This window comes from Lynx rufus, unplaced genomic scaffold (genome assembly GCF_022079265.1).
Source record: "Lynx rufus isolate CCGP_SWC_20201006 ecotype Redwood Valley unplaced genomic scaffold, mLynRuf1.p SCAF_1, whole genome shotgun sequence".
NCBI classification, from domain to species: domain Eukaryota; kingdom Metazoa; phylum Chordata; class Mammalia; order Carnivora; family Felidae; genus Lynx; species Lynx rufus.
The window spans coordinates 116,501,910-116,519,040 of NW_025814823.1; the positions used below are offsets into that span (position 1 = coordinate 116,501,910).

The window sequence follows — 17,131 nt, forward strand, 5'->3', positions numbered from 1 at the left end:
TATTAAAGATTCAGAAAAATCACAGCAGCTTTTTAGCACATTTCATATTGACTGAACAATACAGCATCAATTTGATCAAATAATGACAAGGACAAGAGCTAAAATAAATTGAACATTTTTTGGTAAAGTTTATTCATTTATTCTGAGGGGCACCTCAGTGGCTCAGTTAAGTGTCTGACTTCAGCTCAGGTCATGATCCCCGTTCGTGGGTTTGAGCCCCATGTCGGGCTCTGTGCTGACAGCTCCGAGCCTGGAACCTGCTTCAGATTCTGTGTCTCCCTCTCTCTCTGCCCATCTCTTGCACACGCTCTGTCTCTCTGTCTCAAACTTATTTATTTTGAGAGAGGGAGCAGGAGAGAGTGGGGGTTGAGCCGAGGGAGAAGAAGAGAGAGAATCTGAAGCAGACTACATGCTCAGTGTGGAGTATGACGCTGGACTCAATCTCATGACTGTGAGATCACTACCTGAGCCACCCAGGCACCCCAAATTGAGCATTTTTCTATTATTCTTGGAAAGACAGATGTTATGTTAAAAATGAGCTTACTTGATATCATCTCGTTATCCCTTTAATTCTGTCCTGTTATGGAAAAGCACAGGTACAATTTGTAGCCCATTGACTTTTAGTCTACCTACTGTATCTTTTTGGAACTGATAGAAACTTAAAATTAAATTGAACAAAATAAGACTGTTTAAATTAGGGCAGAACTAGTAATAAAAAAAAAAAAGGTATAAAGATCACATCACATTGATAATGACATTGAATGTCCTTCCCTTCTAGTCTGGATTTCCTGTAAATCTCCTACTTGTGATTTAGGGATATACTGTATAAGATTCCTGAAATGGGAGTGCCATGACCACCCTCTAATTTTTTTGTTTGTTTGTTTGTTTGCTTTGCTTTGGAATCTTACATTCTTTTGCTTAGAGCAGAGAGAAACTTGGAGAAAAGTCTTCTCTGTTTTCCTTTTCTTAGAAAAGGTTTAGGCTTTGTTTTCTGGTGGTAGCATATCTTTACTCTCTGGTTTAGGCTGACACTTCACTCATGTTGAGGGTACTATTCCTTAATTCCTAACTAAGGGCTTTAAACTAATTTCTCCTTTTTTCTGACACCTCATGATTCTTATTCAGGGCTGTTTTCTGGTACATTAAGTACTTTTCTTTCCCTGTTTTCTCTTAATTCATAGAAGTCTAGAAAAAGCAGCGAGATACCTTAGAATTGCCTGTTTTTCATACATATATTGATGGAAAGAAAATAAACCTTGAAAGTAATGCTTATCTGCCTTTCAGGAGATGTTAAAAACTATTGAATTTAAAAATTTTGCTTATTTTGACAATTTAAACTCCATACACAGTTAGATATGTCTTTGGTGTGTCCAAAGAAATTGTCAAATGTATTTTAAAATCATGTGCTTCTTTCTAAGAACTGTGCAAGTCAACTGTTTAATGAATATTTTCTTTTTGTCCTAGAGCATTTTCATTTGCTTTTTGGACATTGTTTTCAGGAATTTTTAGACTCTGTGGTTTTTTGTTTTTGCTTTTAAGTAGTCTTTACACCCAATGTAGGGCTCAAACTCATGACCCTAAGATGAAGAGTCACGTGCTCCACCAACTAAGCCAGCCAGGTGCTCCTAGATTCTGTGTTTCTAATTGTGAGAATATATTAGGCATTACTGGGCTTATTAAGGAAAATAGAATTTTTGACACTATTTTAACTGAAAAAATGAAATGGAAAATATTTTTTCTTTAAGATTCTTTGATATTCTTAGAGAAAATGAAGAATCTTAAAGCTATTTCAAGAATTTTATTTATTTATTTATTTATTTTTGTTGTTATTTTTAATTTTTTGAGAGGGAAAGAGCATGAGCAGGGGAGGTGCAGAGGGAGAGAAAGAGAAGGAGATAGAGAATCCCAAACAGGTTCCACACTGTCAGAGCAGAGCCTGACACGGGGCTCAAACTCAGGAACCGTGAGATCATAACCTGAGCCGAAATCAAGACTTGGATGCTTAACCGACTGAGCCACCCAGGCACCTCTGTTTTTAATTTTTTTAAAGATTTTATTTTTGAGTAATCTCCACATACAATGTGGAGCTCAAACTCACAACGCTGATACCAAGTCACATGCTCTACTGACTCAGCCAGTCTGGTGCCCCACAAGAATAATTTTTAAAAATTATGTTCTAAATTATAAATATAATACGATCAAAGGTATGTAAAGCAATATGAAATGTATTAAGTAGATAATAAAACCTTCCTATTGTTAAGGTTTACATATACTTCCAGGCTTTTTCCTGTGTAGCTTTATAAATGCATGTATATATTTAAACACACATAATTTTTAAAACAATGAAGTAAGCATCACATTACACAAAATGTATTGTAACTCCCTTTTTTTCACTTAATTTATTGTGGGCTTCCTTGTATAACATGGTATGTCTCTTTCTCCTTGTTTTGTTTTTTTTTAAATCATTTTGGGAAAGAGTGGGAGAGAGGGAGAATGAGAGGGAGAGGGAGAGAGAGAGAATCCTAAGTAGGGTGCCAGTGCAGAGCCCATCGCAGGGCTCGATCTCATGAATTGGGAGATCATGACCTGAGCCCAAATCAAGAGTCAGATGCTTAACCGACAAAGCTACCCAGGTGCCCGACTTTCTCCTTCGTTTAAAGGGTAAGATAATATTCTCTTGCTTAGATGTATCATGATTTATTTTACAGTTCCTTATCGAGGGATATTTAGGTTACTTCCTCTTTTCCCATATTACAAATAATGATGTAGTTGATATTCATTTATAATTTTTCTTATTTGTGCAGGTATCTTTATAGGACAAATTATTAGAAAGTGGTATCACTGTGTCAAAGAATGTTTACACTTAAAGTTTTGCATTTAAAAAATTATATATATATAAAAAGAAAGGGGCGCTTTGGTGGCATAGTTGGTTAAACGTCCGACTCTTGACACTTGATATCACAGTTTGAGTTTGAGCACCACATCAGTCCCTGCTCTGAAGGTATACAGCCTGCTTAGGATTCTGTCTCTCCTTCTCTGTGCCCCTCCCCTGCTTATGCTTTCTCTTTCTCTCTCTCAAGATGAATAAATAAACATTAAAATTTTTTTTGAATTTTGATAACTTGTCAAATATGCTCCCACCCTGCCAACTTGTACCAGTATACATTCCTATTAAGTTTTAGAGGGCCTTACACTTCAGTCATTTTTATTGTCAATTTCATAGTTTATGTTCATTTAATATCAGTAAGTTGCTTGGTAGCTCTTTATAAATGATGATATAAGTTTATTGGATGCTAATTTTTTCAGTTTTTATTTTGCCTTAACTTTATGGTGTGCTTAATTATATAGAAATTTTTACTGAAATTAAAAATGTTTAATATCACATGTATTAATCTTTTATTTCATGGTTTTGGGGATTTGGTCTCATGCATAGAAAAGCCTCCTCTACATCAGCATTAGAAAATACCACATAGTATAATAGTGGCTTTCAGTCTTTATTTAAAAAAAAATTTTTTTTTTTAACTTTTTATTTATTTTTGAGACAGAGAGAGACAAGCATGAACGGGGGAGGGGCAGAGAGAGAGGGAGACACAGAATCGGAAACAGGCTCCAGGCTCTGAGCCATCAGCCCAGAGCCCGATGTGGGGCTCGAACTCACGGACCGCGAGATCGTGACCTGAGCTGAAGTCGGACGCTTAACCGACTGAGCCACCCAGGCGCCCCTGGTCTTTATTTTATACATTTAGATCTTCAGTCTACTTGGTATTTATTTGGTATTTATTTTTGTGAATGGGGTGAATTAGAGATCCATCTTAATTTTCAAATGATAATCACTTTCTGAACAGTGTTTTTGAAATAAGCCCTCCCATCTCCTTTGATTTGAAATGTCAATTTACAAATGATCTAGGGCTTTTTTCTTTTTTAAGTTTATTTATTTTAAGAGAGAGAGAGCATGCACATGCATGCAGAAGGGGCAGAGAGAGAGGGAATGAGAGAGAATCCCAAGCAGACTCCCACACTGTCAGCACAGAACCCAATGTGGGGCTCAAACTCACAAACTGAGATCATGACCTGAGCTGAAATCAAGAGTCAAACACTCAACTGACTGAGCCATGTAGACACCTCATCTCTTGTATATCCTTGATATAATTATCTGTTTCTGTGCAGATAACATATTGTTATAATTTTCTTTCTTTTTTTAAAAATTTTTTAACGTTTATTCATTAGTGAGAGACAGAGCATGAGAATGGGAGGGGCAGAGAGAGGAGGAGACACAGAATATGAAACAGGCTCCGGGCTCTGAGCTGTTACCATAGAGCCTGATGCGGGACTCGAGCTCACAAACCGCGAGATCATGACCTTAGCTGAAGTCGGACGCTCAACCGACTGAGCCACCCAGGTGCCCCTCATGCTGTTATAATTTTCATGGCATCCTAATACATTTTATATCTTATTGGGAAAATTTTCCCTTCTTTCTTTCCTTGTTGTTGTTCTCCAAAACTTCATTAACTATTTTTCTCTCGTTTGCAGCAGTGATCAGGCAATGATATTATCATCAAAATTTTCTATTACAGCAGTATCTGATTCCTCACTGAATCTAGACAAAAAGATTTATTGGCAAGTTAGACACCTAATAGCCCCACTAGACTGTGAGCTCTGTAAGGACGGGAACTATGCCTTATCCCTTTTTGTCTTCCCAATGTCTGGCAAATCACAAGCACATAATAAATATAAGAATGAACTTATTTCAATTTATACTGTTATCCTAGAAGATGGTTCTAGGTGGCTATTCAACCAAAGGGAAAAACTGTTGGGTTGTTTGTTATAATAGTACAGAATATTCCCTTTATTACTACTGAAAAGAGTATAGATAAATATGATCTTATACTAGAGATCTTACAGTATGACTATATATTTTGAAAGAACTTTCATTTTCCTCAATGAGCCTCACGTTAAGTTACATTTGGAATTAGGTAGGGAACAAATTAATATGACGTGCATTGTAAAGATGGAAAGACTAAAACAGGTGGTTATGTGATGGCTTTTGACATTAAATGTGGCAAAATTGATAATCAGCCTTATGTTCTGAATGTCAGCCTTATCTATGGAGACTCTGCCGGTTTTGCCCTATATAGTAGTGTTTAGAAATGTAATTACAATTTGCACTTTATGTTTTTTCTTCCCCTGTGCTGCCTGATTCATTGACGCACGTTGAAGGAATTGGCAAATTGTCAACTGCTGATGGTAAAGCTTTTGCAGACCCTGAGGTACTCCGGAGACTGACATCCTCAGTAAGTTGTGCGCTAGATGAAGCTGCTGCTGCACTGACCCGAATGAGAGCAGAAAACAGCCACAATGCAGGACAAGTAGACACGTATGTGTATATAATGAATTCTTCTGGATATTAGACATTTTCTGGAGTGGACTTTGGGGAAGTAACAAATTTTGGTCAAGTATATCTTTTGGAGGGAATTATAAACTTTAGTTAAGTGGCTATTAGGATGGCTATTAATGTTTTAAGTATATATATATATAGCGTTATATATATATGGCGTTATATATATGTATATAAAAATAGATATTATATTTTTATTCTTGCATTCTACTCATATTCATTGAGCATTCTTGTGGAATGAAAATACCACAAGTGAGAAATCCAAAGTGAATAAAGATCTGATTTCTATTTCTAAGGCAGTTACTTACTCTAATGATGATCCTAGTACACTCTAAACTGACTGCTTAAGTAATAATAAATGAAATAGGTTGCTCTAATCCAAGTGCTTGCTACTCAAATATGATTCGTAAGTAGCAGTAGCAGCAAGCAGCGCCTTAGATCTCATTAGAAATGCAGAATTCCAGACCTCACCTCAGAGCTACTCAATCAGAATCTGTATTTTAATAAGAAAAATGGGTGATTCATGTGCATATTAAAGTTTGAGATTTATCAATTTTTTTTTAATGGTTATTCATTTTTGAGAGACAGATAGACAGACAGACAGACAGTCAGTGTGAGCAGGAGAGGGGCGGGGCGGGAGGGGGGGCAGGAGACACAGAATCGGAAGCAGGCTCCAGGCTCTGAGCTGTCAGCACAGAGCTTAATGCGGGGCTCAAACCCACAAACCACGAGACCATGACCTGAGCCAAAGTTGGACACTTAACCAACCGAGCCACCCAGGCACCCCTCTTTTTTTTTTTTAAAGTTTTGGGGTTTTTTTGTTGTTGTTGTTTTAAGTAACCTCTACACCCAACATGGGGCTTGAACTCACAATCCTGAGATTAAGAGTTGCATGCTCTACTGACTGAGCTAGCCAGGCTCCCTGATTTTGTTAAACATTCTGTAGTAAAATTTTTACATAGATTGAAACTTCTGTTACCAAATAAAATTTTAAACCATGGAATTATATCCCAAATGTCTTTGGGGATTATTGCATTGGTAGAGTTTAAAAACTTGTACATGTACTTTATTTAAAATTTAATATGACAATATGTTAGAACATTTCACAAAATAAAAATGACAGCTGTTTTCATATTCACTTATTGCCTTTCTGGCTTGGTTGGCCTACATGAATAATTAGTATTGCAAACAAAATGCTCAGCACACAAAATGTTCATGCAATTTTTTTCCTTACCATATCAACATTTTTCTATGTATGACTCTTTGTATTTAATGTAATTTATTTTGAGAGGGTTCTGAGTCTTTCTGTGTTGGCTAATTGTTGATGGTTTTGTTTTCAGTCGTAGTCTGGCAGAAGCTTGTTCAGATGGGGATGTGAATGCTGTTCGTAAATTGCTAGATGAAGGCAGAAGTGTAAATGAACATACAGAAGAAGGAGAAAGTCTGCTCTGTTTGGCTTGTTCAGCAGGGTATTATGAATTAGCACAAGTAAGCAGAAATTATCTTGAGTGATTGAAATTGTGGAAGGATTTTGATTTTTGTTATCACTGATAAAAGAAATTATAATTAGAGGGCAAGTTCTTTCCTTTCAGGCAGTGGGTAAAATAGAAACTGTACATAATTAATTTTGTTGCCTACACACGCAATTGGGCATGGTCCATTTTTCTGCTCAAAAATTTTTTTACTCAGAACTCTTCCTAATGAATAAGAAGCACGTAGAAATAATAGTAATATTTTAAAACTCATCCTTAGAAATAATACACAGCTATAATGGAAAGTAGTGATTTATTTTCATTTCATCCAGATTACCTCAATTCTTATAGTTTTTTCTGTCTGTTTTAGCAGTATTGGGAAATACCCATGTGTTTACCAGATAGTTTCTGTTTGGGGAGTATAGTTTTGCTGTTCTCTTGCTAGATAATCCCAAGCATAACACAAATTCTTTGAAAAGAGCAGTTAAAATTTTATCATGGGTTGGCTAATGTGATTACCTACATTACCTAAAGATTAATATGTAATGGAATTGTAAAAAATAACGTCTAACTTAGTGTTTTAAGTGGTGAGCACTGGCATATTTTCCCAAAAGGTGGTTATTTTTTTATTTTTCTTCACCCTAACTCTAAAAGAATATCTTTCCAGATTCAGTATATTCTCTAGAAGTACTATTAGTAGTAAGAATTGACATTCCCTCTGTGTGTATGTGTTTTAAAGGTATTGCTTGCTATGCATGCTAATGTTGAAGATCGAGGGAATAAAGGAGATATAACTCCCCTGATGGCAGCATCCAGTGGAGGTTACTTAGATATCGTGAAATTATTACTTCTTCATGATGCAGATGTCAACTCCCAGTCAGCAACAGGTAAGTAGAAAGTGATGTGTAAATTTGAGGAAAGGAAATTGATATATTTAATTGTAACCTGAGAGATAAAAATTTGATTTTTACATCTGCGCAACAGTAGTGAACCTACAGAAAAATCTTAGCCATTGTTCAGGATCTCTGAGTAAAATATAAATTAATTTGATATCAAAAGGCTGAGATTGTGTTTGCCTAAGAGTGACAGTTTTTCTTTTGGGGACACTTTCTTTTTTGCCATAATGATATGTAACATATAAAGAGGCAAAATTATGAACTGTATCTCTTATAATTCTTTATCTCATTTAAATCCAACTCTCTTGTCTTTAGATTATAAATTAACCTGAGATTATTTACCCTGTGGTAAATAATTTTCATGTCAGGCATACCGAATGCGTTTACTATTAAGATATTCTTGTGGCAGAATGAAAGTTATTATAGTAAGGGCTGTTCTTTTAGTTATTTGTGTTTCCCAGACACACAGACTGGAGGAGCCTTGGTCATGTGTCTTGAGTTATAAGTATAGTTTTAGTGGTAGGATTCCTTGGATTTAGTGAGGCAACAACATAATTTTTAAAAATTTGCATAATGAAAGCATATCAGTGTTTCATACCATTAAGTGAATGTTAAATGTAGCCTTATTTTTTTTTAATGATTTTTTAAAGTGAATTTATTTATTTTGAGTGAGCGTGAGGGTACATGCAAGAGGGGAAGGGCAGAGAGAGAGGGAGAGAGAGAATCCCAAGCAGGCCCTGCACTAACAGTGAGGAGGAAGCCCCTAGGAAGTCTTGCTCATTTTAAAAATAAATTAGGTGAGATGCCTGGGTGGCTCGGTGAGTCAAGCTTCTGACTCTTGGTTTCGGCTCAGGTCATAATCTCATGGTTCATGAGCTTGAGCCCCATCCCCGGCTCTGTGCTGACAGTATGGAGCCTGCTTGGGATTCTCTCTCTCCCTCTCTCTCTCTGCTCCTCCTCTGCTCATGTTCGCTTTTGCGTGCATGCGCTCTCTAAATAAACAAACAAACTTCAAAAAAAATAATAAAATAAGCAAGACTTCCCAGAAGGATTTGTAGACCATTTGGCTGACCACTTTGTCTTAATTGTAATAATAGTAATATGCTTAATGTGTAACATGGTTGAACAGTTGAATTCTGAACACATTGGATTCTTTAATGTTACTCTTCTTGCTGAATCTTTAAAACAGTCTTCTTTAGTCTCATACTGTTGGATAGTTAAACCACTTCTCTTACCCCGTCTAATAAATAAAAATCCTCAAAATAAAATCAGGAAAGAAAGAAGTGGCAAACCAAGGGATAATGACCTTGTAAAGAGATTTTTCTTTTGAAGGAGTTATGCTGAGGGGGGTTTATATCTTCCTACTTCATTAGCTTGTCAAGTGAGATTAAGTGTCATTTAAAAAAAATCCCCTTTTAGCATATTTTTATCTAAAATAGTCTATGTATCATTCAAAATGATTCTTTTTTTTCAGTACAGTACAATTTAGGAATATTTAACATTTTCTTTCTATGTATATTCATGTCTTAATTTTCTTTTACCTTTACACATTTTATTCGTAAGACAATTCATTGTTTTAGGTACATTTTCCATCTGACACATATCTTTAGCAGGAAGAGAAGTAAATTGACCTGTTTATAATAAATCTTTTAATTAGTAAGAAAATTAAGATTGCTACTTCTAACCAATAGAACAAAAAAACTTGAGATGATAGTTTTAGTGGTTTATGTAAAGGAATTGAAGAGGTAGAGCTCGAGCATGGCATAATTATAATTGTCTCCATTTTATCATAATTCTATATTTCTTTTTGGCTTCTGTTAGGAAATACTGCACTAACTTATGCCTGTGCTGGAGGATTTGTTGACATTGTGAAAGTGCTACTTAATGAAGGTGCAAATATAGAAGATCATAATGAAAATGGACATACCCCCTTGATGGAAGCAGCCAGTGCAGGTCATGTGGAAGTTGCAAGAGTTCTTCTGGATCATGGGGCAGGCATCAACACTCATTCAAATGAATTCAAAGAAAGTGCTCTTACCCTTGCATGCTACAAAGGTACTCTCTCTATATATGAATATTTATATATATTTTTCATATCAACTTTGAATATTTAAATATTTGAATTTTGAGGGTTCTTTTTTAGTGTGTATATATTTTGAGCAAGAGACAGAGAACAGAGAGCACGTGCATGTGCATGTGCACAAGCTGGGGAAGGAGCAGAGAGAGAGAGAGAAAATCCCAAGCAGGCTCCACACTGTCAGTGCAGAGCCCAATGTAGGGCTCGATGTCACAAACCATGAGATCATGACCTAAGATGAAATCAAGAGTTGGACACTCAACTGTCTGAGCCACATAAGCGCCCCGAGGATTAAATATTTGAATTAATTTTGTATTACTTAGGTTTTCCTTGTGCTATCAAATTATCTAGCTTCTAAGAGATTATATGGAAAGTCCATTTTAGTCTGTATCTCATAAAGTATAATTTAACAGTGTGTTTATTATTTTAATTTCTATTTATTCAGGTAGCTATGAAGTCAACGAAAACTTGTAGCATAAAACTTGAAGGTTTCTGTTATTTAATAACTTTTGTTTTATATGATTTTTCCAACTATTACTTCAAAAATAAGGCACACTCAGATAACAGTAAAAATAATAATCACAGTTATATGATATAGAAAACTTGAAAAACACAGAATAGGGTAAGGAAAAGAAATTTTACAATGACATGTAATGTTACCCCCTAAAGATGAAGGCATGTAAACAGTATTTTAGTATATTTACTTCCAGTGTGTTTTTTAAGCATATATATATAAACATATGTATAATTTTTAAACTAAACAACCAAACTTAACTGTTTTGTAGTGTGCTTATTTTATTTAGCAATATCTCATGAACATTTCCCATCTCAAGAAATATTTTTCTAACACAGCTTTTGGTGGTCACATAGTACTTCACTATTTCAGGAGTGGGTTAGGCTGCACATGTCATGAAACCTAAATTAAGAATTATTTGAACAAAAGAGAAGCTTTTTCTTTTTTACATAAATCAAGTCCAAGGGTAGGCTGTCTAGAGCTAGTATAGCAGCAGTTCCACTGCTATCAAGATCTCAGAATTCTCTTTTTTCTGCTCTACCTTTCTAGTATGTGGTTTCTATCCTCAAAGTTACCTATACTCCAAAATGGTAGCTAGAGCCCCAGCAATCCATATTCTAGGAAGGATGAAAGGGTAAGGGCAAAATGGGGAGTGTCCTTCAATTTAGTAAGCTACCTTTAAGGAATCTTCATAGAAGTTCTGCCTTATAGTTACCACTTATATCTCACTGGCTACACATAACAAGGGAGGCTGGGAAATGTAGTCTTTTAGTCAGGCATGTTGCCACTCAGATAAAATCAGAGTTCTACTATTAAGGAAGACTGAAAGAGTGGGTATTGGGTAGGGAACTCGTAGTCTTTGCAAATACTTCAGATGGATGCACCATAATGCCTATTGTTGGACACTTGAATTGTTCCCAGTTTTTCACTATTATTAAAAACACTGTAATAACATCCTTGTGTAGACATCTTTGCCTAATCTCTGATTATTTCCTTAGGATAAATTCCTGGAAGTGGAATTGCTGGGTCAAAGGGTATGGACATTTTTAAGGCTTTTGATACATATTGCCAAATTGCCTTCTAGAAAGGTTGAACCAATTTACACTCCCACCAGCAGTGTTTGAGAGTGCCCTTTATCCCACCCTACACCCTCACCAACACTGGGTATTATCATTCTTTTTAATATTTGCCATTTTGATAATAGAAAATGGTGTCTCATTTTAATTTGCATTTGTTTAATAGGAAGGTTTAATTTTTTTTTTCAGTTTAGTAATCATTTGCTTTTCTTTTTTAATAACCATTTCATGTCCTTCATCCATTTTTCTACTGGAGTGTTTGTCTTTTTCTTGCTGACTATTAAGGCTTTTTATATATTAAATGTATCCAGAGGGTTGAAATTATTTTGAAAGGATTATTCTATGCCTGTTCATTTCCACAGTGAGTTTATGGTCATTATGTTAATGCTGTTTTTATGAAAAATATGATGCAAACATACTTTACCTGGCATTTGATTTGATTTCGGTGTTTTGATTTGATAGTTTGATAAGTAGTTTATAATAGAATATATAATAGTATTATTGCTTTATTTAACTTGAATTATGTGCTTTGAACTAATTCAATCTTTAAAACCTAGATACCTTGACGAGAGCCTGCTTATTAGTTTGGTTTGGCTTTGTAAAAGTGTCATTGCTTTATTGAATGAAAAATTAATTCTCTTATAAACTTTTGTATAGATACCTGAAAGAAAATGATTCCTCATTTTAATTCTTACATATTAAATTAATACTCAGTTCTTTAGAAATACAGTTTTAAAATTTGTGTTCTTTTCTTTAAGGCCATCTGGATATGGTTCGCTTTCTACTTGACGCTGGTGCAGATCAAGAGCACAAAACAGATGAGATGCACACTGCCTTAATGGAGGCTTGCATGGTAATTTTAAATTGCACTCACTTGAAACAACATTATTGAAAAACAATGTTTTGTTTAACCTTTGTTTTTGTTTTTGTTTTGTTTGTTTTGGAAGAGAACTTTTTTTAATGTTTATTTATTTTTGAGAGAGAGATAGAGTGTGAGTGGGTGAGGGGCAGAGAGCAAGGCAGACAGAGGATCTGAAGCGGGCTCGACTCCAACAGCAGAGTGCCCGATGTGGGGCTCAAACTCAGGAACTGTGAGATCAGGATCTGAGCTGAAGTAGGATGCTTAACCGACTGAGCCACCCAGCTACCCCAGAAGAGAACTTTTTATTACTTTTATGTACAGAAAATTCAACAGCATACACTTAGCCCAGTTTGGTGGACAGTTATTTAGCCTTTCCTTTTTCCAACTTGGCAATGCAAACCACTGACTTTGGACCCCGTACGTTGCTTCCCCAGTGATAGTGGATCTCATCATATCTGTCGTTGTAATTGGTTCTGATAGCTTCCACCAGCTTAGGCAGAGCTTCTTTGTCTTCCAAGTTAAGCTGTGTGAAGTCAACAGTGGTACAGGTCTTTCCGTGGGCCAGAAACCCCAATCTGGGCCTTCCCCTTGATAAAGCAGTAGGGAACCCCCATCTTAAGACACAGGACATGTAGGAAGTCAATCAGCTCAGTGGGATCCACATCATGTGCAGTTACTACCAAGTGAACCTTCTTATTTTCTATTGAGGTGGTGATAGTATTAACCCCAGCTTGAAGGACAGGTGGCCTCTTAGTGGGGACATCCTCTTTCCCTGCAGCTTTCTTCTCAGACCAGGTCAACAGTCTCTCCTTCTTCTCTTGCTTTGTCTCTGTTTTGTATTTATGGGCCAACTTAAACAGTTGAGTAGCTGTTTGGTGGTATAGAGCCTGGGTGAACTGGTTAATTGCGGGAGGCACTTGTATTTTATTTTTATTTTTTGTGCGGAAGGCACTTTTAAAGTTTATTTATTATTTATTTTGAGAGAGTGTGCGTGCATGAGCAGGGGATTAGCAGAGAGAGAGGCAGAATCCCAAGCAGGCTCCATGCTCACAGTATGGAGCCTGACACCAGGCTTGAACCCACAAACTCTGAGATCATTACCTGAGCCGAAACCAAGAGTTGGATGCTCAACCAAATGAGCCATTCAGGTTCCCTCGGGAGGCACTTTTAAATGTTCATAGAGTTTATAGCCCTTTGCCACTATAGGTGGATGTAGTGGGGCCATTTGACAAAGCAGGTAAGGTTCCTTTTGGGCTGGATCTCCTGTCTGATGCCAAAATTCTTGGACCTTTTCTCAGGTGGAATTGACCACCTTCTTGGCCTCCTGCTTCTTCATTGCAGCAGGGGCCAGAGCCACCTTTCTCCCTGTAACCTTGTTTCCTTTTGGCATCTTGGATGGCTGGAGGAGACTTGTTTAACTTTAATCGGAAATCTGTCAATGTAGGAAGCACTACAAAAGGCAGGCTTGGCTCTGTCATTTCCAACACACTGATAGACTTATTCCCCCCCCCCTTTTTTTTGTTTTTGTGTTAAAAGACACATAACAGGGGCACCTGGGTGGCTCAGTCGGTTGGGCGACCGACTTCAGCTCAGGTCATGATCTTGCAGTCAGTGAGTTCGAGCCCTGCATTGGGCTCTGAGCTGACAGCTCAGAGCCTGGAGCCTGCTTCAGATTCTGTGTCTCCTTCTCTCTCTGCTCCTCCCCTGCTTATGCTTTGTCTCTTTCTGTCTCTCAAAAATGAATAAACGTTAAAAAAATTAAAAAGACACATAACATAAAATTTACCATCTTAGCCATTTTTAAAAGATTTTATTAAAATAAATAAATATTTTATTTTTAAGTAATCACTACACCCAACATGGGGCTCAAACTCACAACCCCAAAATCAAGAATTGCATTTCTAACAACTGAGCCAGCCAGCTGCCTCCCCCATCGTAGCATTTTTGTTAAGTGTACAGTTCAGTGGTATTAAATACATTAATGATGTTATGTAACCATCACCACTGTCCATCTTCATAACTCTTTTCATCTTGTAAAACTGAAATCCTGGGGCGCCTGGGTGGCTCAGTCGGTTGGGCGTCCGACTTCGGCTTAGGTCATGATCTCGTGGTCCATGGGTTCGAGCCCCGCGTTGGGCTCTGTGCTGACAGCTTGGAGCCTGGAGCCTGTTTCGGATTCTGTGTCTCCTTCTTTCTCTGACCCTCACCTGTTCATGCTCTCTGTCTGTCTCAAAAATAAATAAATGTTAAAAAAAAAAAGTTTAAAAAAAAAAACTGAAATCCTGTACTCATTCAATAACAATTTCCCATTCCTTGCTTTCCCTAGCCCCTGACAATCACCATTCTATTTTTTGTCCATGATTTTGGCTACTCTAATTATCTTGCTGAAGACTAATCATACAGGGCACCTGGGTGGCTCAATTGGTTAAAGTGTCTGACTCTTGATTTTGGCTCACGTCATGATCTCAGGGTTGTGAGATTTAGCCCTGCATCAGGCTCTGCATTGAGCACGGAGCCTACTTAAGATTCTCTCTCCCTCTCTCTGCCCCTCTCCTGCTCTTTCTCTCTCTCTACAATAAAAAATGAAAGAGTAATCATAAACATAATTATAGTAAAACCTTGGTTTGTGAGTATAATTCATTCCAGAATCATGCTTATAATCCACAGCACTTGTATATCGAAGCAAATTTCCCTGTAAGAAATAAGGGAAACTCATATGATTCGTTCCACAACTGAAAAATATTCACATAAAAATAATTGCAATACAGTAATATAATAAAAAATATTAAATAAAATACAAAATATAAAGAAAGATAAACAAATTAACCTGCACTTCCCTTTGAAAACATTCGTGGCTGGTGTGAGGGAGATGAGAGAGGAGGGTTATTGTGTAGGACGACTTTCACTATCACTAATGGAATCACTGCTGTCTATTTGCTCAGTGGAATCTTTTTCTTTTCATGCAACTTTAACAAGTAACCTACTCAATGACACTTGGTTTTGCCTCATTTTGAGGATTTCCTGGAAATGTGACTTTGCATTGTCATTAAACAGATTCATCGCTCACACTGCTACAGCCTTGTATGGGTGGTACTTTTCTACAAAATTTTGCAGTTTCCCACATTTTATACAGCTCCTTAATCTCATTTCAGGTGAGGGATTCCTCTGCTTTTTCTCCTCCTCTGCAGACGAGATGCAAATGTAGAGTTATAAAATCTTGCATTCTCGGCCACTCACATACGTCATTTGTACTTCTTGATGATTTCCTTCTTAACTTCCACTGTAATCATCTCTTTATTCTTAACACCTTTCTTTTCAACCTGTTTCTGCATGGGGTCCATTTTATATGCTCCCATGGCTGTTGACTATAGTACAGTATTAATAAACTCTTGTCGTATGCTGTATTTAATGTAACTGGCAATAAGACAGCACAGGAAAGGGTCTATATCTATCTGCAGGCAGCCTGACCTGGAATGAAGCAAAGCATTCCTAAACTTCCTCTTGAATGGAAAAGCAAAGGACTGTCCATAGGTGCTTTGAAGTGACAAAAAATACACTTGTGCCATTTGTGGGCACTTTCTTGTGTTCGGAAAAATCACTGTTTTCTGCCAAATACCGTGGCTTGAGCCCAAGCATCTGAGCATGAGAGATGATCACCCACAATCCAGCAGCAAGCAAGTGAGAAAGGGAGAGGGAGAACCATTGACTCAGTTTGATCATGTGATGTTCAGCATTACGTACCACTCGTATTGCAAGACATTGCTCGTTTATCAAGTTAAAATTGATTAGAAATGTTTGCTTCTCTTGTGGAACCAACTCGCAGAACAAGTTACTCAAAATCCAAGGTTTTACTGTAATTAATTAATTTAAAAAAGAGGAATCTTACAGGATTTGTCTTTTTTTGACTGCCTTATTTCACTTGGCATGTTTTTCTCAAGATTTATCCAAATTGTAGCATGTGTCAGAATTTCCTTACTTTTTTAAGGTTGCATAATGTTTCATTTTATGTATATAACATATTTTGCTTATTCATTCATCCTATGGTGGACACTTGGGTTGCTTCCGTGCTTTAGTTACTGTGTATAATACTGCTTTGAACATACCTGTACAAGTATCTGATCAAGTCCCTGCTTTCAGTTCTTTTGGGTATATACGTAGGAGTGGTATTGCTTAATCATATGGTATTTCTGTTTTTAATTTTTTGAGGAATTACCACTTACTGTTTTTCCACAGCGGTTTTACCAGTTTTATATTTCTACAGTGTACAGAGGTTCCAATTTCTCCATATTCTCACTAACACTTGTTATTTTCTGGGGGTTTTTTTGATAGCAGCCATCCTAATGGTTGTGAGGTGGTATCCCATTGTGGTTTTGATGTGCATTTCCCTAATGATTGTGATGTAGATCCTCTTTTCATGTGCTTATTGGCCATTTGAGTATCTTCTTTGTTGAAATGTCTATTCAGATCCTTTTCCTGTTCTTGAATTAGGTTGGTTGTTTTTTGTTTTGAGTTTTAGAATTTCCTTATATATTTTGGATATTAATCTCTTAAACCCATTATAAATATACCCAAGTATTTTCTCCTATTCTGTTGGTTGCCTTTTTACTCTGTTGAATAGTACCCTTTTATATAAAAGTTTTTATTATTTATTTATTTTAAAGTTTATTTATTTATTTTGAGAGAGAGACAGCGGGGAAGGGGCAGAGAGGGGGAGAGAGAACCCCAATCACACTCTGCTGACAGTGCAGAGCCCGATGCAGGGCTCAGTCCTAGGGAACTGTGCGATCCTGACCTGAGCTGAAATGAAGAGTCAGACACTTAAATGACTGAGCCACCCAG

At 36.8% G+C, this 17,131-nt stretch overlaps 1 protein-coding gene and 1 pseudogene across 4 annotated transcripts in view; one reads left to right on the forward strand and one right to left on the reverse strand.

Moving 5' to 3' along the window:
* The window catches only part of ANKHD1 (ankyrin repeat and KH domain containing 1), a 134,280-nt gene that overhangs the window by 29,864 nt on the left and 87,285 nt on the right, over positions 1 to 17,131 (forward strand). For all 4 annotated transcript variants that reach the window (XM_047085719.1, XM_047085698.1, XM_047085711.1 and 1 more), the window contains exons 3-7: positions 5,218 to 5,374; positions 6,736 to 6,883; positions 7,607 to 7,754; positions 9,585 to 9,818; positions 12,189 to 12,283. In XM_047085719.1, the coding sequence (XP_046941675.1) occupies positions 5,218 to 5,374; positions 6,736 to 6,883; positions 7,607 to 7,754; positions 9,585 to 9,818; positions 12,189 to 12,283 (782 nt within the window). The remainder of the gene's footprint in view (positions 1 to 5,217; positions 5,375 to 6,735; positions 6,884 to 7,606; positions 7,755 to 9,584; positions 9,819 to 12,188; positions 12,284 to 17,131) is intronic.
* LOC124516463 (60S ribosomal protein L7a-like) lies at positions 12,633 to 13,688 on the reverse strand (annotated as a pseudogene).